Genomic DNA, 27,024 nt, shown 5'->3' with positions numbered 1-27,024 from the left:
TAAATTTCAATGTAAACAGATCAGCATTAATGAAATAAATACTTCTGAATCTTTAATCAATGACAGAAAATATCAACCACATACTGTTGGTCTGATTATACTCGCAGATTTTACCTTTGAGAAGACATCGGTTTGAGTAATTGTGCATTGGACATGATTGTGAAAATACTGGTTGTTTCGAATCAAGTGTAGTAACCCGATGCAGTCGATATCGGCTGCTGATGCTTTCTTGTCGTATCCGGGGCCGTTGATGAAACATTTAGCAATAGACCATGGGTCTGTGCACCAATGCTGTGTCTCAGTGTTTTTCCAATAAGGCGCATGCGGTGAAAAATTGTCGCTTGTTACAATCGCATCATAAATGGCACCACATACTTCGTTTGGGCAAATAATTTTACCAGCAGGATTGCAGCAGTTGCAATTTCTTTGACCTAACGTACATGATCTGTTTCCTCCTTTTGAATGGTCAGGTCTAAGTGTCATCCAGCTGCATTGACCACATGCTACTGCTGATAGACTCTTTGTTTGTTTAATGTTGTCTAAGATGTCTTTATGTTGGAGTTTTGCAATGTCATCACAAAAAGGTGCTATTCCTTCTCTTAGATATGTCAATCCAAGCCCGGCCTTCACCCATTGTCTGTATTTTGTCTTCTCTAAATGGCGCTGATGTGCCATTACGTCCACAGTTTTATCTAAAAGTAACCGAAACAAATATTCATTGATGCTTATTTATGCCAAAATAAAATAGAGCTTTATCGATGGCAATAAGTAAAACTGAAAACTGAAAAAGCTATAGTCAACCTGTATAAGTGGAGTTCAGCTCTTCACTGAGGAAGATAAGAAAAGTAACAGCCTTTATACAGTTTTTATTTAAGAAATAATAAGATCCCGATCGTGGTTTATCGTAGAATAACCCGTGTTTTGAGTTCTTATGCGTACGGCCTGAGTGATATATAGTAGTGTACCCCGTACGTCTAGATCTAGGTCATCCCTCTTTTTCTATATAAAACCGCCATTCTGTTTTTTGAGGAGACATTTTTGAAATCGGTCGGGCGTGAATTTATCGGTGTATTTACATATCTATCATGTAGCAGACGACGGACTAGATTAAAGCCGCACCCTGAGGTGAGTCATCGAGAAACAACAGAGGGAGTCTAAACGTGTTCCGACACGCTCATGGAATAGAGCCCCTTTATCACAAACAATAGGACAGATTCTATTTCAAGGATCCGCGCCCAGTTTCACTTTATATTGCTGGTATTTGCTACTATTCAATTTAACCCCAAAATAAAGAACGTTTAATTAGTGAATTAGGGTCAATTTTGACGTTCTGGGTATTGAACATTTTTGGTAAGCCCCAGTGGTGTACATTTCAAAACACTGATTCCCAACCGGAAATGACGTCATCAAAATTCAAAGTCATCGAAGAGGCTCGAGACCGTCATCATTGGAAAGGTCTTGTTGAGTAGGTTCAGAAAATATATACTTTTATGAGTCTATCACGTATGATTTTCTATATATCGGGGTTTAAAACGAAATTATTCATGCGTTACAACCCGGTTTTTCTCCTTCGTTATTGGACAGAACATAGGCATGTAGGGTATCTAACGAAATGTCTCGATGAGCGCTTTCCACTTTGAGAGTCAAATCGAGGTTAAAATCACTCATGCGTAAAAACCACTTTGGAACCTAAGGTTAGGTTCGAACCTAGTGAAGCGTTAAGCCGTTATAAAGGTCTCGTCGAGTAGGTTCAGAAAATATATACTTTTATGGGTCTATCTGGTAACCAAATAAAGGGATTTTAAGCGAAATCATTCGTGCGTTACAGCCAGCAGCAGCAGCGGCAGCCACCACCACCACCACCACCACCACCGCAACAGCCACCACCACCATCATCACCAGAACCACAGCAGCCACCACCACCACCATCACCACAGAAGTTACCCCACCACCGCAGCAGCAGCCACCACCACCACAGTAGCAGCAGCCACCACCACCACAACCACCACCGGGTGTGTGGGGAGGATAGGGATGAGGAGAGAGAGGAGGAGGGAAGATGACGCTCCTTGCGCTCCCAAATGCAGCAGCAGTATTTCTTTTTTTCTTTTTTTGTTGTTCTTTTAAGTGTTATAGTTTTCGTATATAACCTTAGGACGGCCAGCACACATTTATGCAATCTCGCCAGGCATATGTATGTTTTTGACAACACAGAAAATGACGTCACTCGACCTTCAGCTATTTCCGGAAGTAAATAAAATGAAAGTAGAAATGCTATACTTGAAAACAAAAGCCGCATTTCGTAGATAGTCAGGGGTCACGCGCAGGGGTCACCCCGTCTAAATGTATGCGCGTCGACTTCTTCCTTTTTTTTTTTTTTTTTTTTTTTTTTTTTTGCTATTTGGGAGCCAATTTTCAGCACTTTATTACAAATTGAAATTACCTGGGCTTTAGTACAGCATGTCAGCTTTTAATCTATGAAAAAATATTTGAGCTCTGGATAAACAGAAATCCCACAGGGGTCCGTAACGGACCAAGGGATTGATAATTTTGGAACTTCATCAAATCGCTCAAAATGTCATTTTTGATGTTGTCTGAGAGTGTCAGTATATGCCTCAGATGTAAGATATAACCGTATTTGAGAGCTGCAGACCTAGACATTTCAGAAATATTTTCAAAATAAGTTTCATGTAATAAATGTTGTTTCTACGGAAGCGTGAAAGGGCCATCAGACGCTAATACGTTTTAGTACGTTAAGGCTGCGGAAAGGATATACGGTTATAGTAAGAAACAAAAACAACATAGTATACGTACAACACCTTTACTCTTGTTTTTTATTGTAACATTACACTGGATTACATAACAGATATAGGCTACACCGTAACCATATGTGTGAGTGACTGCTATCACAATTACTCAGACAGAAGTCAGTACATAGTTTTATCTTGTTTACATTTCAAAAGTTCGTATTACTTCTTTGTTCCCATGCTATGTTTCCGACTTTGTGACTTCTGAAAAAATAGACAGTGCTTTAAGTGAAGTGTTATGTGTAAGGGTTCTTTCAAGTTTGAAGCAGAACTATCGTCTTCTTGCTCTATGTACAACTGGAATTGTGTCAAATCTATTTTCCTCAGGGGTAGATAGTAAGGACTGTCGAATATGTAGTCCCATTTGCCTTTTCCGGTTTTCTCCACTCGACTTAGCAGCGGGCGTTCTTCCCCTTTCACTATACTTCCTCGGCAAATGTCAGAATATAATTTGTAAAGTGGGTTCACTGTTTTAGTTCTGGACTTTGAATCTTCTGAGGCATGAAACTCCTTGAGCGCCACTTTCCAATTGCCGTCTAAATGCAGCGGTAGCTTCAACTGTATTTTGAATTTGTAAGCCGTGTTATCAATGAAGTAATCGTTGATTTCGTCACTTCTAATGTAAATGTATCGATCCAATTAGTCGCGTTCCTGTATTATAGAAAATAGCTCAATGTCACATAAACTTTAAATGATTCATTTTTTACAACTAGTAACAATATATTAAAAGGTAAATAAAAGACACGTTATTAGTCAGATTTTACTACCACCGAAGCATAATAAGTGTCATCTATAATCAATTACAAAGCCGATTGTTGGTACAACTTCAAGCCCGATGATTATGAAGTGTATTAAAGTACAAAACTTTAATGACATTTAAACCGATCAATTTAAACCTTAAGCAAGGTAGAATGATTCGTGTGTTTTAATAAAGTCTTTATACCTTGTATTGAATTACACCCTTTCTTTCGTCTGCTTGAAGTTATAACGATCTGTACTCGTCACCAGTCTGCGTTGAAATGATGATATGAGAAATGATATTGATTTTAATGTTACTGTGCGATTTGATTGGGTGAATTGATATAAACATGTCTGTGCATGTAGTAGAAAAAAAATCAGAACATTTATAAGTATGTTAAACAACAATATTACAAACTTTAAACCTCAAAGCCGAAAAGAAAAAAAAAACGTTTGCTGTGGTAAAAAGCATAGGACCTTTACCTGTTATCCTAAAAAAGTCGTCCGCTCGTAGTGGTTTAAAGTTTAGATTGAATAGATAGTAGCAATATAATAGGGTTATTGTAACAGTAGCTTGATCTGGGATGCAGTATTCGGCTCGAGTGGATTTTGCCAGATCGGATCTCACGAGGCGCGCAAGCGCCGAGTGTGATCCGACCTTGCAAAATCCACGAGAGCCGAATACAAAGTCCCAGATCTAGCTACTGTTATAATGACCCTTTTATTATATACCTTTACCGTTTATCGATATTAAATGGAACTTAGTGAAGTTTTTATGTGCGCTATTTATAGTAATGTGTCGGATCATGCATATTAATGAAAATAGTCCGGCAGCATACAATACGGAAGGTACAATACGGAATTTAAAAGGTACAATACGGAATTTTTGTCTCTCTGTTCATATTTAATTGTGAAATACAAGCCGATTTTTTACAGAATTTATATAGGTATATAATAAAAAGTGAAACTGGGCGCGGATCCTTGAAATAGAATCTGTCCTAGTGTTTATGATAAAGGGGCTCTATTTTTCTCCATGAGCGTGTCGGAACACGTTTAGACTACCTCTGTTGTTTCTCGATGACTCACCTCGGGGTGCGGCTTTAATCTAGTCCGTCGTCTGCTACAGGATAGATATGTAATACACCGATAAATTCACGCACGACTGATTTCAAATATTGTCTCCTAAAAAAAAAAACAGAATGGCGGTTTTATATAGAAAAAGAAGGATGACCTAGATCTAGACGTATGGGGTACACTACTATATATTGTTTCGCATAAGAACGAAAAACTCGGGTTATTCTACGGTAAATCACACTTTGGAACTTATTTTTTCGATTCTAACACGACATACTAGTATCAACAGTGTTAGAAAAAATGGTAACTACGTTTTACGACCGTGTTACGCACCTGGTTCAGATGACGTCACTGCATGTGCATAGGTTATCGCAAAATAACTGTTCTACTATGTGTATATAGATTATTTGCCGGTCGTGTTAGAATTAAAAAATAATAAGTTCCCAAGTGTGGATTATCGTAGAATAACCAGCGTTTTGAGTTCTTATGCGTAAGAATATATTACGAAGGCCGTAGGCCTGAGTGATATATTCTTTCGCATAAGAACGAAATTCACGGGTTATTATACGTTAAATCACACCTTGGAACTTGTTATTTCGATTCCAACACAACATACTTGAAACAACAGTGACAGAAACAAGAGGGCCAAGATGGCCCTAGGTCGCCCACCTGAGAAACACAACATAACAGTGTTAAGATGCTTGACCTAGTGATTTCATGGAAACAAATATTCTGACCAATTTTCATTAAGATTGAACCAAAAATGTGGTCCCTTAAGTGTTAACAAGTATTTTCTTCAATTTGACCTAGTGACCTAGTTTTTGAGCCAAGATGACCTACATTCGAACTTGACCTAGATTTGATAAAGGCAATCATTCTGACTAATTTTCACCAACCTCAATTGAAAAATACATTCTCTATCGCATACAAAACGTTTTCTTTGATTTGTCCTAGCGACCTAATTTTTGACCCCGGATGACCTATATTCTAACTTGACCTTAATTTCATCAAAGCTATCATTCTGACCAAATTTCATGAAGATCAATTAAAAAATACAGTTTCTATTGCATACACAACGTTTTTCTTTAATTTGACCGGGTGACCTAGTTCTTGAATCCTAGATGACCCATTTTCAAACACAACCTAGATTTCATATAGACAAACAATCTGATTAAATTTACGAAGATCCGGTGTAAAATACAGCCCCTATTGCATACACAAGGTTTATATTTGATTTGACAAAGTGACCAAGTTTTTGACCCTGGATGACCCATTTTCGAACTTAACCTAGATTTTATCAAGGCAATCATTCTGACCAAAATTCATGAAGATCAATTGAAAACTAGAGATGCTTTTGAGAAAAGCGCATGTCTCCCACAACTGCCCCTATGTAAAATGTCTAGTTTCTTTAGATGGTTTAGACGAGTGGATCCAATTATACGGTCTGGATGAGTGGATCCAATCAGTAATTCAAGGGCCATAAATCAAAAGTGCTTGGGTGGATTTGGCTAGTTATCGAACTTGGCTAAGGTCTTATGGCCAAACACATTTTGTTCAAGTTTAGTGAAGATCGGATGAGAAATGTTGGATTTAGAGGGCGGACAAGAGTAACAAGGCGAATTTTTCGGTAATTCAAGGGCCGTAACTCCAAAATGCCTAGACCGATTTGGCTAGTTATCAAATCTGGCCGAGGTCTCATGGTCAAACACATTTTATTCAAGTTTGGTGAAGATCGGATGAGAAATGTTCGACTTAGATTGCGGACAAGAGTAAAACTGCCAATTTTTCGATAATTCAAGGGCCGTAACTCCAAAATGCCTGGACTGATTTGGCTAGTTATCAAACTTGGCCGAGGTCTCATGGTCAAACACATTTTGTTCAAGTTTGGTGAAGATCGGATGAGAAATGTTCGACTTCGAGTGCGGACAAGAGTAAAACTGCCAATTTTTCGATAATTCAAGGGCCGTAACTCCAAAATGCCTGGACCGATTTGGCTAGTTATCAAACTTAGCCGAGGTCTCATAGTCAAACACATTTTGTTCAAGTTTGGTGAAGATCGGATGAGAAATGTTTGAATTAGAGTGCGGACAAGAGTAAAAAGGCCGATTTTTGGTAATTCAAGGGCCATAACTCCAGGACGCCTAGACCGATTTGGATAGTTATCAAACTTGGCCGAGCTCTTATGGTCAAACACATTTTGTTCAAGTTTGGTGAAAATTGGATGAGAAATGTTCGACGTAGAGTGCGGACAAACTTTGTGACAGACATACACACAGACAGACACACACACACACACACAGACTGGAGTAAATCAATATGCCTCCCACACCACTGTGTGGTGGGAGACATAAATACAGCCTCTATCACATACACAAGGTTTTCCTTTGATTTGACCTTGTAATCTAGTTTTAGACCCCAGATGACCCATTTTTGAACTTGGCCTAGATTTTATTAGGTAATCATTCTGACAAAATTTCGTGCAGATCAGTTGAAAATACATCCTCTATCGTATACACAAGCTAAATGTTGACAGACGACAGACAGACAGGCAGACAGATAGACAGACAGACGACGGACATCGAGCGATCACAATAACTCACCTGAGCATTGCTTTGATTTGACCTAGTGACCTACTTTTTGACCTTATATAAACCATTTTCAAACTTGGCCTAGATTTTATCAATGTAATGATTCTGACCAAAATTCATGAAGATCAATTGAAAAATACAGTCTCTATCGCATACACAAGGTTTTTCTTTTATTTGACCTAATGACCTAGTTTTTGACCCAAGATGACCCATTTTCAAAGTCGGCCTAGATTTCATCAAGGTAATCATTCTGACAAAATTTCATGAAGATCAGTTGAAAAATACATCCTCTATCGCATACACATGCTAAATGTTGACAGACAGACAGACAGACAGACAGACATCGAGCGATCACAATAACTCACCTGAGCAATACACAGGTGAGCTAAAAATGGGAACTACTTTTTACGCTCTGAACTACACTTAGTGCTACGCACCCGGGTTTGGCTGTTAAAATTTCCTCCGACAAAACTGTAAAAGTTGCAGATTCATTCATAAAACTTTACACGGAGTGTATCAATGGAAAAGCCAAAATACAATGCGCGCGCAGCACAGTTCAAGGGTGGTTTATTTCAGAATAACCGGAGGTAGATTTTGCTCTATATGTATGTAGGTTATTTGCTGGTCATGTTAGAATTGAAAATACTCTAGTTATTTTTTGACCTAGTGCGCGTTCACCGATACTAAAATAACAAGTTTTAGATTGTGTTGCGTTAGTCCCATCCCATGAGTCTACTTACCTCTCCTGACGGTCCGTACACTGAAAGTGATATTTATGACACGTAATGGACAAATGTATATGACGTTATAACGATTTAAACACTTTTAGTATACTTAATATATATGGTATTACCGTAATCGGCACCTTCTTGATCGATCATCGATATTTATTTATTTTAGAACTTACAACTGACTCATGTCAGACACATCCCCAGTTTGTGTTGATAGTGTATTCAAAGTTGCATTAAAATGTAAATAATTAAAATTAACAAAATTAAACTGAAAAAGTGGTAATTCTGTCAAAAGTTATGTTGTCAATGAATGAAATCCCTTATTTTAGTAGACTGTACGTATTCCATTTAAGACTTGTGTCAAACATCAATAATGTCAGCACAACTTTCAATTTAAGAAATATATAGTTTATCCAAAACTAATGTAGTAAATGAGCGTTGCCTTTAAAATTTTATGTGAAGTCAAATTTTTATATGGAATCATAAAACACCTCATGACATAAAAAACAAGAGCTCCGCCTAGCGGGGCAGTATACGCCGATGGAAGCAAAATTCATTTTTTTTTTCATGGGAGGTGTGTAGGGGATTGGTGGAGTGGGGGAAGCAGGGTGTGTGTGCGGTAGGGGTGACAGGATATTTAAGAAATAATAAGTTCACAATCGTGGTATATCGTAGAATAACCCGTGTTTTGAGTTCTTATGCGTAAGGCCTGAGTGATATATTGTTTCGCATAAGAACGAAAAACTCGGGTTATTCTACGATAAATCACACATGGGAACTTGTTATGTCGATTCTAACACGACATACTAGTATCAACAGTGTTAGAAAAAATGGTAACTACTTTTTACGACCGTGCTACGCACCTGAATCGAATGACGTCACTGCACGCGCATGGGTTATCACAAAAAAAAAACCGTTGACTGATGTTCTTCTATGCACAGGCACGGGTCCAGTGTATATTTTATGTTAAATATAAAAAATCCCTTTTTTTTCACACAAATATACTTTTTATATGTTAGTCATATGATGACCAAAAATCCGGTCACAGTATCATATACATTGAAAAGGTGAACTATGCGAGCGTAACGCTATGGGAAGCTACTCGGCAAACTGCATGATCGCACCTTCGAAACATTTAAAGCCTTCCATAAATACTAAACTGACCCCATAAATTGCTTTGAAATACACAGTACAAGTATCTACGAGCGAAATATTTCAGTTATCCCCGGCGATTTCGTTCCGGATAGCGGACGTGTTCCTGGTTTTTATCACTTTGTTTGGCAGCTGAAATCGCCGGGGATAACTGAAATATTTCGCTCGTATAACGGACGTGTTCCTGGTTTTTATCACTTTGTTTGGCAGCTGAAATCGCCGGGGATAACTGAAATATTTCGCTCGTAGATACTTGTACTGTGTATTTCAAAGCAATTTATGGGGTCAGTTTAGTATTTATGGAAGGCTTTAAATGTTTCGAAGGTGCGATGATGTAGGTAGAGGCTGCAATGTTCTACAAGTTTGCCGAGTAGCTTCCCATAGCGTTACGCTCGCATAGTTCACCTTTTCAATGTATATGATACTGTGACCGGATTTTTGGTCATCGATTTTTTTCATATGACTAACACACACTGGTTATTCGGGTACCTACTCGTGTGAGCGATACCGCCCTCATGTGATTTATGTACATGTTGGTGAACAGGAAATTCACACATTTAACAGGTTATTATTCCGTATTTAACTGAAGATTTGAAAAGTTTTAGTATTGAATGTGTAAGATCATACCTTAACTATATCCATGTCAAATATCTATCTAATATAATCTGAATAACTGTGAAAAAAATACGTTTTTTGCTGCGAAAATGAAGATATTTTAAGGCGATGGTATATATTTTCACGATTGATGGTATTATTTCGGATTATATGAGGAAATTTTTGTTAGGAAAATGAAAAGCAGTCATTCTATGTGTTAGCCGTTACTTTCATTTCACAAAAACTGGAATCACAGTAATATTAGATCGATTTTTACGAAGACAGTGTGTAGAAAAAAAGATACCTCTGACGATGTACCATGGTACCATCCTCGTTGTTTCTGTCAATCGAGCGGATACCGTCCTCGTTTTTGAAATGAGCATTACATTGAGGCAGACCCATTTTCTAATTTAGCGATAACATGCAATGACCAGCCAAGATAAAGATATAACTTTGGTCTTTTATGCCCTCCAGCTACTGGAAGCAGCCTATCCGGAGAAACACTTCTCACCTCGCTTCAAATTCGCTATCAACTTAGTATCAAGATCCATCTACATAGACACATTCTTATGTGTATTTTCAATTGAATATTGCTTCCGTACATTTTGTCTTGTTATTTAACTTGTTACGGGGGTATAAAATGTTCATAGCAAAAACAAAATTAAATTTGTTCAGAAATTCTATGATTTTTGTCAAATATTTTATTGCAATCGACCCATGTTTCTAAGCTTCGTTTTGAAACTTTTGAGGAATAAAGCCAGTAATTCGGTCGAAAATGTGCTTCTTCAAGGGGGCACCAGTCTTGAACGAAGACATCACTGCCGAGGTGCAACACTGCAAGGTATTGAAGGGGGTGCCTTTGCCCATGTTAGACGTTAGGCAGGGGTTCCGGGGTCGGGGGGGGGGGGAGGTCAGGGAGACTCCTGGAAATTTTTGAAATACAGGCAGGAAATGGTGTCCTCTGGTGTATTTTAGGTTTAAATTTTGAAGTATTGGAGGGGTACGATACTTCCCTATTGATTGGGGGGTCAGGCCCCCCCGCCCCCCACTGGAAAATTTTGAAATACAGGTATGAGATGGTGGCCTCTGCTATATTTCTGGGTCTAAATTTTCAGAAATAATTATTCCTTTGCCAAAATAGTAGGGTGCATCTTTGATGAGTATGTCACTTCTCGGCCAACTGGGGAGGCACGGGCCCACTCGGCCGAGCCCTGGATCCGGGCCTGGTGCATGAAATGAGATGGTTTATATTTATAGGCCTACACTCCACACTGCAAGTTTTGCGGATCGAAACCGAAAGTAGGGGTTTATTGTGCGGACATGAGCATATTTTAGGGTAGCAGACCACAACTGACAGGCATTTTACTAGGAACTATTACACTCCCTCTTTATTTTCATCGTTACTTTAAGTTATGATAGAACTTTCATGAAAAATAGGTGTTGGAAAAAGTGATGTTTTATTAACAGGCGCGTAGCTAGGGCATTCTTCATAGTACGCAGAGGTAATGCGTAGGGGTCTTGGTATCCTCCCCATGATATTTTTTTCATCTGAGAACCGCAAATGGTGCATTTTGGCGTGTATTTGAAGCTAAACATTGCACGAAAACCTTATTCGTTCTTAATCTTTTATATAAAATGTATTATTTTACTAGGTATGTGTGTACTATTGCACGTGCAATTTGTGGTTCATTGATCCATGTTATATGTGTGCAGTATTCAAAACAGATGGTTGGTGGTATTGTCCGTAAGTATTGACCTGGCACTCATTAATCTTCGCCAATATTTTCGGGCGTTTTCGTTATTTCACGTGATATTCGTGTCCTGAAAATATCTAGATTTATCAAAATAATCAACTTAGAGAACCAACGACACAGTGGTGTAGTGGTAAGCTCTCCGACTTGAAAACACATTACCATGGGTTCGAATTCTTTTCTAACCATTTTTTTAAAATATAATTCCTTGTGTTTGTATATATATTTTTATGAAACATTGCATTTTGTATCGCTAACAACAGTTCTTTGAATTGTCCGTTGAATGAATGAATGAATGAATGAATGCTTGTCCGGTCCTGAAGATTTTAAACGACATTTTGTAGAACGGTTTTTTGTACGTAGAAGAATGGTAATCGATAGTAGAGTATTTCGTTGATAAAACATGATAAGTGTGACAAGTTTCCGTCTTTTACAGATAAAATCATAAAAAAATAATTTGGTCAGACAGAGGACTCGAACACTCAACCCTGAGATTAGTGGCAAAACGCTTTGTCCGCACAGCTATATCCGCACATGTTACGTGATGGTATATAATTAGCTTTTCAATAGCTATATCATTGTTTGGGTTCGTACACCGAAAATTAATTTACGGAAACATACGGAATATTCATGAGTGCCAGGTCAATACTTACGGACAATAACACACTTTCAAAACATCATTATGATTGATTAACAAGAGATGTGTGTATAAATTTATATTCGAGAGTTGTTAAAAGTTTTTATTTTTATTTTGTTGGGTTTAACGTCGCACCGACACAATTTTGGGTCATATGGCGACTTTCCAGCTTTAATGGTGGAGGAAGACCCCAGGTGCCCCTCCGTGCATAATTTCATCACGAGCGGGCACCTGGGTAGAACCACCGACCTTCCGTAAGCCAGCTGGATGGCTTCCTCACGTGAAGAATTCTACGCCCCAAATGAGGTTTCGAACCCACATCGATGAGGGGCAAATGGTTTGAAGTCAACGACTCTAACCACTCGGCCACGGAGGCCCCCTTGTTAAAAGTAATTTTGCCATAACTCCAAACAGAATACTAGTAAACAAAGACATGCTAAGTTTCATGATATTGTTACAAATCTACCAAATAAGAAACTGATGCCTTGCATAGGGAAACTATTTCGGCGAATGTCATCGACGTCTGCATTATGTCAACTTCGTTAAAATGTATTATTATCTTTTCTTCAACTAAAACAGTATTCTGCAAAATGTTTCTTACTCCTTTTAAATTATTTTGCAGTTTGCAATCGTGATCTTGCGCTTAGCGCTTCATGCATCTCTATCTCTGGCGAGCTGTAAAGCGCGAGATAGCGATGGTGAAGCCATCGTGATTTCGTGCTGTGAACACTTTGCGTATTGTGAAGCGTGAAGTGCGAAATCACGATGGTGAAGCTAAGCATCACGGTGGTGAAGCGAAAAAATTCGAGAAAAAAACAACAACAAAAAACACAACAACTCCATTTCGTGCTTTGTCATTTTGATCTAGCGCTTCGGGTATCGCCTTCCCATGACAGAGAAGCGTGAAAGACGAAGCGCGAGATCACAACGGCGAAGTGCGAAACTATGAAAATTTCAGGCTTTAATATTAGCATTGGGCAGATTTCGTACCAACAATATTGAATCATAAAACAAGTATTTAAACGTAGCGGGATTGTTGATATAATATTATCTAAACGACATGTAAAACCAAGTATTACACTGAAATCTTGTTTTGATGATTTTTAAAAATGTTGTTTAAGGTCTTTCGAAATATTATACATATAATTTAGTTAGGTAATACGCATTAAAAATATTAAATCACCAATTATATAGAAAGAGCATATCTATCTCACTGTGAATTGGTTGTCAAATACTGTAATATCGTATGACTTGTACCGGTGTCAATAGCATAAGATTTAACTAGGTGTAATGAATGGATTTCTATTGAATTTTAATTTCTATGGAATAATAATTGATAATTTCATACACTTAAGTACAATTATAACATAATTCTATGATATCAAAGGCTGAGCGTGAAGCTATTACATCTTATTTTTTATTTATATACGGTACCGAATATACCGTTACAATAGTTTCGCGCTCAGCTCAAGATAAAGTAAATATTATGCGAGACAAATTACGTCTACAGTGTTATACAAAAAGTCATATTCAAAAGCTTTTATGTAAAAGAACTTTTAGAACAACTTGGATTTGCTAAATACTGGTTGAATCAATCAGTATTTTCACCAGTGTATTTTCGCAATATTGTACAACAGAGGTTGAAGGCCAGTTTATTCAATCTTGGAATGAAAAAAAAACTTTGCAAATTTCCAGAAAATGTTTGTGTTACAGAATATTTATAACAACCTTTGAGTTTGAAAATTATTTTAAAGTTTTACCAACAAATCTCGCAATATCCACGTCGTCGCCTGATTCTTATAGTGCTCTATCTCCATTTTTTGAAAAAAAATGAGATTTTTACATCATTTTGTTTGTCTCGCCGAGCTCTATCGTTCTGGAGCAAGAAAACGTAACTTTTGACGTCATAGAGGAAGATCCTGGGCATTACTTTGCTCTATGTCCTCTGTTCGAATGTAACAGTTACGATTAAAGTACTCAATCTCCAGGACTTAAAGCACTGTAATGTTTAAAATTATTCTGACCAATCATACACATAAACTAACATCATGTGATCATCATTAGACTTTGTAAAGGAGTGTTCTATCTCCAGGTAACTTAGTCCAGAATTGCTCTAACTCCATTTTAACCAATAGAATGCACAGTTACATAGTGATCACAACAAAATATGGCGGATAGGCATAGTTGTAGCATGTTTGAAATATACTTAGAATGCCTATCTACACGACATGCATAGGCGGGATTGCTTACATAGATTAATTATTTTATCATTTTAATACTTATACAAACACAAAGCTTTGTCAAGCTATAGGCAAGAAAATACATGCAAGATTTTTCAACAAACCTGTAGTGATGTGGATTTCGGATAGAAGCTATTTTCATCATTCTGAAGCTGTATCTTGAGAAATACCACTGAATATTATAGATACGCAGCTGCGTAGTGAAAATCTGGCAAGCATACACAATTAAATTGGCTAATCTCTTTCGTTGCAATAAGAAGTCTATTTCATGCAATGGAAGTTGCTTCATACGCAATCATTGCTTACTTCATATTCTGTTTAACAATTTAGGTACAGTTTTGCAATTTATTTCGTTATCTAGAGCGCTCTATCCTACTATTTGATTACTTATTTTGTAATAATCCTGAACATGTGAAATATTACAATCGTACGCCGTCTATGCTAAGGGTTTAAAAAGGCAAACTTCTATAACAGAACTATAACACAATATCAAAAATTGAAAAGAAATTGGTGGCTTTCAAGCCTAAAAGAAATTTTGAATAGGATATATATAATACTGCAGACGTAATTTTCATGCATAATGATTATTAAGTTATTTTCAGACGCCATAGAATATCTGATATAGGCCCCTATCTTATAATTGTACTTAAGTGTATACAATTATCAATTATTCCATGGTCACATTATTGAAGAAAATCAAATCAAATAGAAATCAAATAATTATACCCAATTATTGCCCCGGTATGACACCGGTACAAGTCATCCGAGGTTAGAGACTAATTCAGAAAGTTCGTGACATCCAGTTCACAGTGAGATAAATATCTTCTTTCTTTATTATTGGTAATTACATAATTTTCAATGGCCTAATAGGTAACTAAATTATATGTATTATATTTCAGAAGACCTTAAACAAGATTCTTAAAATTTATCAGATCAAGATTTCAGTGTAATACAATGTACTTGATTTTAGATGTCGTTGAGATATATCAGCCATCACGCTATGTTTTTAACATTGGTTTTATGAATCAGTATGTTAGTACAATGTCTGCCCAGTGCTAATGTTCAACCCTTGTATAAAACTTCTTAAAAGAACTATTAGGCTATAGCCTAACATATGTTATTTCAATGTATATTTCAACACTGGGACGTGGAAATATGTTCCTTACACCCGATAGTTTCTATAATCATGTTTGCTATAACCACTTTGTTTTACATTGAAGGGACATTTTAAATTGTTCCTTATAACCAAAAATTTATTGCAAATTCATTATAACTGTGCTCGTTATATTTGAAGTTAACTGCATACATTAATTTTGCTAGCGTGAAATCACAATGGCGAGGTACGAGATCACAAACATAATTTTGCGTTTTGTGCTTCTCCATCAGGTGATAAGCGAACTGTTTGATCACGACGGCGAAACACGAAATCATGACGGCAAAGCACGAGATCACAAGCGCAAAATCTCGAAATTTTCTTAATTTCGCACTTCGCCATCGTGATCTCTCGCTTCGCCACCGTTATTTCGCTCTTCACGCTTCGCTAACATGCGCAGGTGATACGCGAATGGCGAAGCACGAAATTGTTCAAATCTCCCATTTCGCCGTCGTGGCCTCGCGCTTCTCATATTCATAGAGAAAGCAGAGCGTGAAATCACGAACATTGCTTTATTTCGCACTTTGCAATCATGATCTTGCGCTTCGCCGTCGTCATTTCGCGTGTCACGCTTCTCCATCATGGTCAGGCGATACGTGAAGCGCGGAATCACGATGGCAAAGCTTGCGATATGGCAAAATTCCTGTTAACAACTATCGCATATATATATACTTATAGACATATCCCTTGAATGATATATCCAGTCATAATAATATTTTGAAAATGTGTTACCACCAATCTGACTAAAGTACTTGATCTTCTAAACGAAGATCTGAGAACGACCCATTCACATTCGTCTTCTGTATATTTTGGATTTCCAATATTGCTATTTTTATTTTCGCAAATCTATTTTTATTTAAACCAATCAGACAACTTATTCGAATGTCAAATAGTAAGAAAAATTTGCAGTCAATCCAGGGCTCGAACCCGGGACCTCTCGCTTACAGAGCAAGTGCCCTACCGACTGAGCTAACCGGCTATCTGACATTTTTCGACATAGAAATTGTAGATATCAAAAACCAAGGCTTTTTAAAGCTTGCAGAATGTTGTAAGTTAGCTTTTGATTGGCTAGCAGAAGGGTCGTCAGAACGAGGCCATCAATAGCTCGTTGTCAGATCCTATGCGTAGCGTAATAGGAGATGTACTTTAGTCAGATTGTGTTACCACGAACCATCTGTTTTGAATAAATATTTGCACACATGTAGGCCTACATGAACCACAGTTTACATGTGCAATATTACACGAACATCTAGTAAAACAATATATTTTATATAAAAGAAATGAGAAAGGATAAATTATTCTTGCAATATTTATGCTTCAAATATACGCTAAAATTTGCACCTTTTGCCGTTCTCACATTAAAAAAATAATCAAGGGGAGGATACCCCGACCCCCACATCACCTCTGCGTACTATGTAAAATGTCCCAGCTACGCGCCTGATATAACAGCGATATTTGCAAACATGTTTCCGTGAAGCAAATTTGTACATGTGTTATTTGTCTATTAAAAGCAGTAGAAATAAAACCAAAACAGAACATATTTTACTTTACAAAGTTACAATAATTAAGGCACCAACTAATTTTGTTGTTGATCACTTTTTTTAGTATAGGACAACAAGAACTGGCAGTACAATATCCCTACTACCAGATGCAAAAATCCTATCGTTAAACTTGCAACCCTTGTCACCAGAGAAAATTAAATGTACTTAAAAAACAAAGACAAATATCAAACAGGGAATGCAATGGTGAAATTCAAACGGATGCTAAATGAAAGTACGTACATGAAGAAACTGTGAGGAATATAAATAACGATTGTGTTTGTGAGAGAGAATAGATGTTTCTTAGAATTTCAAGTAATCAATACTTATTACAAATGGTTGGTGTGAATCAAAATCAATGCCACAAAACTATTAAAGTATCACATGATGTAACTGTACCGAATATGAAACATATGTGCTGTGACTGCAAATGGTTAATTGTAAAATTAATGCTATGAACTCTTGTTATGATACTCGGTATTAAGTTGAAATGTATGCCACCAGTTTTGAGTACGACATGCAGAAACTAAAATGAATATATACAATAAGATTAGTATGAAAGTACGTATGACCGGGACATATTATTTGCGATTTAATATCTTTGAGCCTTGATTTAATTGTCAGAATTATGTGAAAAGTTAACAAGAGGCCTAAATGGGCCTAAATCCTTCAACTGACGAAAACCTTAACAATCTGACTTTGCTTCTAACTAGGGTTGGTGAAAATCTTTTAAGCTGGTCATTATTTTTTATCATGATCATTTTGCTGTCACGCACCAAAACACATAACCATAGGAAGAAATCATTTAAAGTTATTTCTTTTTCAACTCTAGTGGTCCCTAAAAGGGCCAAAGTGTCCCTATTTGACAAGGTTTTATGAAGACCCGTTCAGGAGTTAGAGAGGAATTTAGTAAAAGATATCTCTATTTTTAACTCTTGTTAAAGGACCTAATAAATGTTTGATAAAGATCCATCAAGCGGTTGAGAAGTAGTCATTTAGGGGCATTTGTAGCTTTAGGTTTAGTGGCCCTTTAGAAGGCCAAATGCCCCCATCCCTACCCAAAATTAAAAAGAAATGGAGGGACCTTATAATGATGCTACGGACAGAGAATGATAACAATCCATTGAGTGATTCATTAGAAGTAGTCATTAAAGGTAGTTTTAGTTTTAGCCCTAGAAAGAGCAAACAGCCTCCGCTTGAATAAAATTGTAAGAGAGCCCTCCAATGATGCCACTGGCCATCTCTGATGAAGATCCGTCAAGCGGTTTCATGACAAGAAAGTATTTCTATTTGTAGCTCTAGTTGCCCCTAAAAGGGACAAAGTGCCCTTAATCAAACAAATTTGAGAAAGGACCTTATACTGATCTCTAGACCAAGTTTGGTGAATATCCATCAAGTGGTTCGTGAGAAGTCGTTTAAAGGTATTTTTATTTTGAAATCTAACAGCCCCTGAAAGGGACCAAATGCCCCCAACAGAACAATTTTGGTGAAGATTCTTATAATGATGCTACAAATCAAGTTTGAAGAAGATCCATCGAGTGGTTCATGAGAAGAAATCATTTAAAGACATTTCTAATATTAGTTCTGGTAACCCCTCAAAGGGGCCAATCGTCCCCATTTTAACAAATTTGGGAGAGGATATTAAAATGATGCTACAGACTATGTTTGATGAAGATCCACCAAGAGGTTCATGAGAAGTTCTTTAAATGTTTTATCCTATTTTTTTCTGATCTGGTAGCCCTTAAAGGGGCCAAGATTAACCATTTGATCAAACTTGATAGAGATCTATCTGAAAATTCTACTGACCAAGTTTTGGTATTAATGCAACCAGTAGTTTCAGAGGAGAAGAATTTTAAGTACATTGTTGACGCAGGAAGACGGACGATGGACGCCGTACAATCCACCTATACTAATAGCTAAAAAGAGACATGAATAACACATTGTGTTACATGCAGAAATTGAACATAATATAAAAACTGTTGTTTTGTGAAAGAATACAGTTATTACTGAGAATATTTAATTGCAAAGATAATGTTACTGGGTATTGTTATAATGCTTAGTATTATGTCAAACTTAATGCCAACCGATAACAAAACATGGACAATCTTACTCAGCGTAATGAAAAGCTAGTTGTATTTGGCAAATACATGTAGAATAGTTACGACTAAAAACGATTTTAGATCTGTTTTTCATTGTTGATAATAATTATTGCGGTCACTGAGTAACTAAACTTCAAATTTTTTTTTGTTGTTGTTTAACACAATACTACGATAGGGTTTTACGAATATCCATCTGCAAATAATTTCGACCAATATGCCTAGTTTAATAGTCAATTATGTCTGTAGCGTAGTAGTTTAGTTAACTCTGAACAATTTGGACAGCATGGTAAAAACTGGCAAATCAGTCCAAATCTTCTGATTTGTGAACACCTGCCCCTCACCACTGTTTGAAACCTCGCTTTTTCATGTGAGGAAGCCATCTAGCTGACACGAAGGAAGTCATATACCCAGGTATCCGACCGTGCCAAAAATAATGCACCTAGAGTCCTCCTCTACAATGACAATCTTAAAAGTTGCAATATGGCCTATAATACTGTGTCAGTTTGACGATACTAAAACCAAAACCAATCCTCCTTTGAATAATTTCAAAATGAGTACAACGACTGTAATTACTGTTTAAGAGCTCTTGCCCTATTTTCCACATACAATTGTAATAAATATTATCTTGCTCTATGTCCAATTTTGTAAATTTACAGTGCTCTATGTCCCGATAGAGCAATACACCTTCAACATTTTATTTTTTTTTTTCAAATTTGCTCTATCTCCAAAGTGAAAAATGTATAATTGCAGAAAAGTAAAAACGAAAGGTATTTGAAAGCATTTACAATCTAAAAGAACTAAACGCAAGGAACAAGTAGATATATTTATCATCTTTTTCGCCCAGACATAAAGAAACTAGACGAGAGTTAAACTTTGGAAGCGATTTTCGCCACGTTTAAAAAATGGTAGATAGAGCATCGTTCCACTCACGCGACGACGTGTCATTCCCGATGTAGGAACAATTTGTTACAAGTTGAAAAAGGGATATTTTTGAATATTGAGCTCAATAACGGGATTTATTATCTGTGTAATAATACATCTTTATGAGATGAATTTCATTACATTATAGAATGTCCATACTTAAATTTAGACAGAGTAAAATATATACCAAATGACTTTCAACAGTCAAATGTAATGTCATTTCAACGTTTATTTCATAGTAATGATAGTATTCTTCTTTTTAAGTAAGCATTGTTTGTACAGAAAATACTTCAATTTTTTGGGGAGGAATAGGTTTTTGTCACTGGCAGTTATTTGCTGGCCAGTTAAAACACTGTTTTCAAACCTGGTTAATTCTAAATATACACCGTCTTTTATCTTTTAGCTTACAAAATATTTGTATCAGATCTATTATGACCGTAAAACTACTGTTTTTATGTAGCCCTTTAAGTGTTTGTTTTGTTAAATTTGTTGTTATTATAATACTGATGCCAGTATGGGTCCAGTTATAAATAAAATCTTGAAATCTTGAATCTCGCAGATTTCCTCCCTTGACGTACATTAACGTTTACAACCGCTGTGAGGAGTGTGTGAACAAACATTAAAAAGAGATTGGATCTGATAACCAGACTTCCATATCTGCTTCTTTTTCTTCAGTTACAAACCTGGTTAATTCTAAATGTACACCGTCTTTTATCTTTTAGCTTACAAAATATTTGTATCAGATCTATTGTGACCGTAAAACTACTGTTTTATTTTATGTAGGCCCTTTAAGTGTTTGTTTTGTTAAATTTGTTGTTGTTATAATACTGATGCCCGTATGGGTCCAGTTATAAATAAAATCTTGAAATCTTGAATCTCACAGATTTCCTCCATTGACGTACATTTAACGTTTACAACCGCTGTGAGGAGTGTGTGAACAAACATTAAAAAGAGATTGGATCTGATAACCAGACTTCCATATCTACTTCCTTTTCTTCAGTTAGTCACCTGTAAGACACTTATACAGTAGTGTATATTGTATGCACTTGTAAATAAGTCGCATAATTAGCACGAACTTAATGGATGGTGCACCTATAATTACAAGATACGATAAAAGGCAGATTTATGAAGCCGCAGCCTCTCCCTATACGCATACATGCCCAGAGAGAGGGCCCGATTTCCCTTTCAGGAAGAAAAAGAAGGTCTTAATATAAGCACTTTTGCACGGTGCAACGACAAGTTTGGTCGCTTTCATAATGAGACTGAAGGAGAAAAAGAAAAACTCCAAGTAGGCAAGATGATAGAATGTGTAGAATAGAGGGTGGGTGTGAGGGAAGATTTGATATTGGTGAAATACTGCTAACTCACTTCTTTACATTTCTAAAGTTAACATTCTAATCAAATAGATCTACTAAAGGTCGGGTTTCACATTTCCAGTTCTTATTTTCAGATCCTCAAAGCGATTACGGTATCTTTAATTGTTCATTTAAGTGTACCGTATTGCGGAAGTAGTCGCTGCGGGGAGTTTTATAAATGTTCATTGACATAACGACGACGGTACCCATGTGCAAACGGGTAGGTATCATTGTTTATTTTCAACCATCGTCAGAGGTACCATCAAAAACAGCGACAGGATGCATATAATTGAAATTTTATCAACAAAAATAACTTGCAGGTACACGATCCATTCGTTTTATAGTTGAGTATGCATAGTTTTACCAAGGAGAGTGGCAAATTCAGATATCTCAACTTCGAACAAAGAAAAATACGTCTCAAAACGTCAAATTACATGAATTTCGTTACATTTCTTCAAATTTTGTAGTCATATCAATATTACTGAGGACTGATATTTTCACCAGTGCGAATTAATGCATTTCCTCGGACGATTCTGTCTTTAAAATGTTCAACATGCTTAAATATGTGTCATACGTTGGCATTGTTTTTATATACCCTATACAACCTACATGTATATAAATCACACGAGGGCGGTATCGCTCACTCGAGTAGGTACCCGAATAACCAGTGTGTAACATATAAAAGGTATATTTGTGTGAAAAAAGGGATATTTTTTATATTAAACAAAAAATATACACTGGACCCGTGCCTGTGCTTCTATGTGTGATATTGGTTATTTGCTGGTCGTGTTAGAATAGAAGGTAAGATACTGAATGATTGTTTTTTAATTTTTATGTTATGCTCTGGACACGAAATATGATATGCAGATTAGACCTGGACCTTGACCTTTGACCTACCACTCTGGTTCACACACTCTGCACATAAACTCATCACCACCTACCTACATCCCAAGTTTGAAGTCAATACCTTGAATGGTTAATACGTTATGCTTCAGACACTAAATATTACAGACAAATTTGACCTATGAGCTAAAATTTTGACCTTGAATAATGTTCATATTCTCTGCACATTGACTCATCACTACCTACCTACATGCCAAGTTAGAAGTCAATACCATGAATGGTTAATAAGTTTGCTCCTTGACAATAAATATGATGGACAGTTCTGACCTTTGGGTTCAATAATTTTCTACCTTGACCTTTGTCCTACGGAGCCGGTTCAAGAGCGCTCTGTACATCGTATCACATCGTCATCTATTATATGCTAAGCTCCAAGTCGATACCTTTAACGGTTATAAAGTTATGTTCTGGACACTAATTATGGCGGACGGACGGTCAGATGGATAGACGTACGCGCCATTACATAATGCGTCCGTTTTTGTAAAAACGGGCATATAAAAAGATTACTAGCAAGAGCACAGTCATGTCTAAAGATAGCTAAAACAATTCAGCTCAGAGATGCTTATAAGCTGTTAATGGACGCAACCATCAGAAAATAAAAACAGCGTCAGTGAAGTTATGGTAGCCAGAACTACATGCAGTCTAAAGATAGTTGTTAAAAGGGTTTGTTGCTTTTAACTATACACGTTCGGCTATGTACAGCTGCTTTAATGTTTTAATTTGTGGAAAAAATGCGACCGCTAAAGCTCATTGGTTGATCAATTCCAATTTCAGACAATATTCATTAAAAGCCACTGGATCATATTTAAAACACATTGTTGATCCTCATAAATATCACACAGAAATAACATAAAGGACGTTCTCTCCAGCATAACAAAAGTGTTAACAGTGAAAACAAGTAACCGTTACTTCTTCTGCAACAACACAATATTTTAATTTGAACAAGAACAAGTTTATGACGGGAATAGATGTTGTTGTAACGGTTATATCTATCAAGGAATCTTCCACGGTGTGGGCTTTTTACGTTTGCGTTTGTTTAAACACATTCTGGCACCTACGAAAATGAATTATGTTAGTTTAAACTAATTTATTTTAGGTCAATTTGAAGAAAGTTCTATACCTAACATAATCACTCTCTACACCTCATTCCTGACTCAAGGGTATGAGAGAAGAGAAGCAAGTTTCCATTTAAATGCTGAGCGGCCAGCAGTGGAGCTACTGGTACCATTTTTCACGTCTCTGGTATGACGCGGTCGGGGATCGAACTCACTACCTCCCGCACCTGAAGTGGACGCTCTACCACTAGGCTATCGAGGAGGTTGAAAAACGAATAAAAAGGCAGATAAAGTTGGAAACAACTAGGCAACTATTTGACGATATAGTCGAGAATTATTCGATTGTATTTTCTACTTTCATTTTTAGTATTTAAAGAACCACATTCTTTTCACGTCACCAACGACTTAAAGTACTGCATATGCAGCTCAACACTTCAGAAAGTATATAATATTATTATCTGAAACTAGAGTTAGTCTACATATACCTTTGTACACCAAACTAAAAACTCCAATAGTGTCAGTCCGTTATTAGTATTCATTAAAGAAAGAGAAGTGTTTACGGATCCGTACACCTAGACCCTCCTGTTTAGGGCTTGTCTAGGGGTATGGACCTCCTTTTTTCCAGATGTAGTGTGTTATTTACATCTGAAATTTTGTTGCAAGTGGAAAATAAAATAAGATTTAACCAATATTCAACTAAAACGTGAACCTAATTTGTTCATACACTTCCATTCGAACCTTAAAAACCGAGCAACACCAAATAGAATTTCAAATATCATTCATTTGAGAGTTTTATCAACAGTTTATTTTACAATAAATTAATCAGAACAGAAGAATCCTCTCATTTGGCGTTCCTCGGATTTTTACTTCACGGGAGAAGAAAAAGTAAATAATCGGGAGAACGGTGGTATCTGTTAAACCATTTTGATTAAAGTTGCATTTTTATATTGATTACGTCTTATTTGATATTTAATTTTTCTACCAATTAAAGATGTAAACAACCCACAATATCTGGCAAAAGGATGTCCATACCCCTAGACTAGTCCAACAAATTTGTCGCGATCCTAGGAAATACTGAGATAATTTTTTCATATGGGCAATATCCCCACCCGTGTCAAACACTGGAAAGTAGAAGCTTGCACTTTCGATGAAATTTTCATCGCTGCCGATGCTTTACATGCTACTGGTTTAAATCACAGACACTTGGGGGTCAGCACCCCTCCCCCTCCCATGCCGCCCCTGACAACCTTCAGTCAATACATTTTTGTTTTTTAAAACAAACTGAGCACATGTCTTGATCATCCAACCACTTCTGTTATCATTTCAACATGTTTGAAAAATTCCCATACTCTATCAATGCTCAAAAAAACTAAAGACAACTTACTTCGCAATGTAAACACGATTTTCTTGTCCAAGGAATAGGAGAATAGATCCCAGCTTGATGTTGCGCAGTCAGACTTACAACGCAGAGCCGGGACACAGACGATATCGTTAGCGGTTAAAATGAAAATATTTGCTTACAAAGTCAACAGCCGCGATGACCGAGATAGTACAGACGCTGGATTTGAAAGAACTGTTTTGGGCAGGGCCACGGGTTCGCTCCGCGCTTCGGGCATTCTTTTTTTCTTTTTCTAATATAATATTTTCATTTTCTTTTTAAACAATATATTCTCAAGATATAAAAAAAATACCTAAAAAAGGAAAAAAAAAAGATCGCCCATAGCGCGGAGCGAACCCGCGGCCCGGCCCAAAAATAAGCTCACAGAACCAGCGTCTGTACTCTCTCGGCCACCGCGGCGGTTGACTTCAGGGGCAAGTGTTTTTATTTTAACCACTAACGATATTGTCTGTGTCCCGGCTCTGTGTAGTAAATTTGACATCAAGCTGGGATCTATTCTCCTGTTCCTTGGACAAGCTAGTTTGTGTTGAAAACGCTCGGAGTAAGTTGTCTTTAGTTTTTCTGAGCATTGATAGCATATGGGAGATTTTTTAAACATATTGAAATGGTAACAGAAGTTGTTGTATGATCGAGACATGTGCTCAGTTTGATTTAAAAAGCGAAAATATATTGGTTGAAGGTTGGCAGGGGCGGATTGGGATTGGGGACAGGTTCTGACCCCCAAGTGTCTGTGGTTTAAATGCCGATTATGTCACGAATTGGCCATAAATTCAAATAAAACTTACATGTATCGAAGGGGAACTTACATGTATCGAAAGGGGATTCAATTCCTCATTGATTTATGTAAAACTTATCAAATAATATCCGAAATTACGAATGTTCTGGTGATTTAAACCTATGTATGTAGGTACACGATTAATGTTTACCTTGTCTACACACCGAGCGATAAAAACCAATAACTTTACATGACTGTGTACTGTGATTTATCCTCCATTATTTTGGTCCTACAAAGTTTTGACGTTTAGATTGCCCCGTCACAAATATAAAACGTCGAATTATTTTGACTACCCCTAGACAACCCCCTAACAGGATTATCTAGAGGTATGGATCCATCCGTATCTCTAGAATCTAGATGTACGGATCCGTACCCTTAGACACTTCCTTGTTTCGATTTCAAGAGATATCAAAATCATAATTTAGCGTGATTATATGTCAAATATTCAACATTCGGTTAGCTAATTGTATAGATATTTATATCACAAAACATTTATTTTATAAATAGTAACATTAAAAAGTATTTACCTAAATATATGTGTTATTTTTTTATTCCTGGGCTCATTTCAGCCATTTTAAAACACATCTACAACATTGTCGTCAACATTAAATCGCCCCTATTGGATGTACGCACGTATTGAGTGTACTATATACTGACTAAAGGTAACAGTGTATATTGAATGCGTGTGTACGCTCAATGCGGGATATTTAAAATGCATAGTGTATGCGTTGATGCTTCAATGCGCATGTCCATATCAGCTTTTCTATAAATCCGGTTTTTCAGGGCTACTGATGGTTATAACACACTAAATAGCTGTTGTTCTTTATTCTATATAAAATTGACCTATTTCCAATGGCTGCAGCACACATCAGGACCCATTTTAAATGTCTGTAACCTACATTTCCTTGAAGAATATTGTCAGTGTTAACTAAAAATCAAAAGAAAAGGTGGGGTCATGTTTGATGCAAGAAAAATAATTTCAGTCAAACACACAAACTGCAAAATCAGCTAAAATATGAGACCCCAAATTATACTGGTGGTGTATGATCTAAGTTTCCATGAAAATTTTTGTCATGTTGTTATTTCATTATGAAAATGCTACCTACATGTCAAGCATAGATCTGTCATATGCTTTTAGCAAAAAAAAAAAATCTGAGGACTATTTGTATCCGCCATTATGCGACTACCATTTCTTTTCGCGCCATTTTTCTATTTAGTGTCTGTATGCCTGATATGTATTGTATTTTGCCATCGGAATTTTTCTATAAAATGCTTCTTCTCCTTCCGTTTGGACCCGTCCATGTTTACAAACACGTTTGTTTATTTTATGGACTGTAGTAGATCATATCTATTTACTATGGAAGCCCTGGAGGGACAATTGATTTCCATACTTCCCACTTCTGACTTCTAACTTTTGCACTTCTCACTTCCAACTTCTTGACTTCCTACTTCCTACTTCTAACTTCCACACTTCTGACTTCTAACTTCAGCACTTCTGACTTCCAACTTCCTGCCTTTCG

General features: G+C 36.8%; 1 protein-coding gene across 2 annotated transcripts in view; it reads right to left on the bottom strand.

Moving 5' to 3' along the window:
• The window catches only part of LOC123522960 (uncharacterized), a 36,277-nt gene extending 10,156 nt beyond the window's left edge, over positions 1-26,121 (bottom strand). For both annotated transcript variants that reach the window (XM_053549464.1, XM_053549465.1), the window contains exons 1-2: positions 26,032-26,121; positions 115-692 (exon numbers count right to left, since the gene is read on the bottom strand). In XM_053549464.1, the coding sequence (XP_053405439.1) occupies positions 115-675 (561 nt within the window). In that variant the 5' untranslated portion in view covers positions 676-692; positions 26,032-26,121. The remainder of the gene's footprint in view (positions 1-114; positions 693-26,031) is intronic.
• Positions 26,122-27,024: the final 903 nt, after the last annotated feature.

Source organism: Mercenaria mercenaria, chromosome 8 (genome assembly GCF_021730395.1).
Source record: "Mercenaria mercenaria strain notata chromosome 8, MADL_Memer_1, whole genome shotgun sequence".
Classification (NCBI taxonomy): Eukaryota; Metazoa; Mollusca; class Bivalvia; order Venerida; family Veneridae; genus Mercenaria; species Mercenaria mercenaria.
The sequence above is the reverse complement of the archived record's forward strand: the minus strand, read 5'-3'. Positions and strand labels throughout refer to the sequence as shown.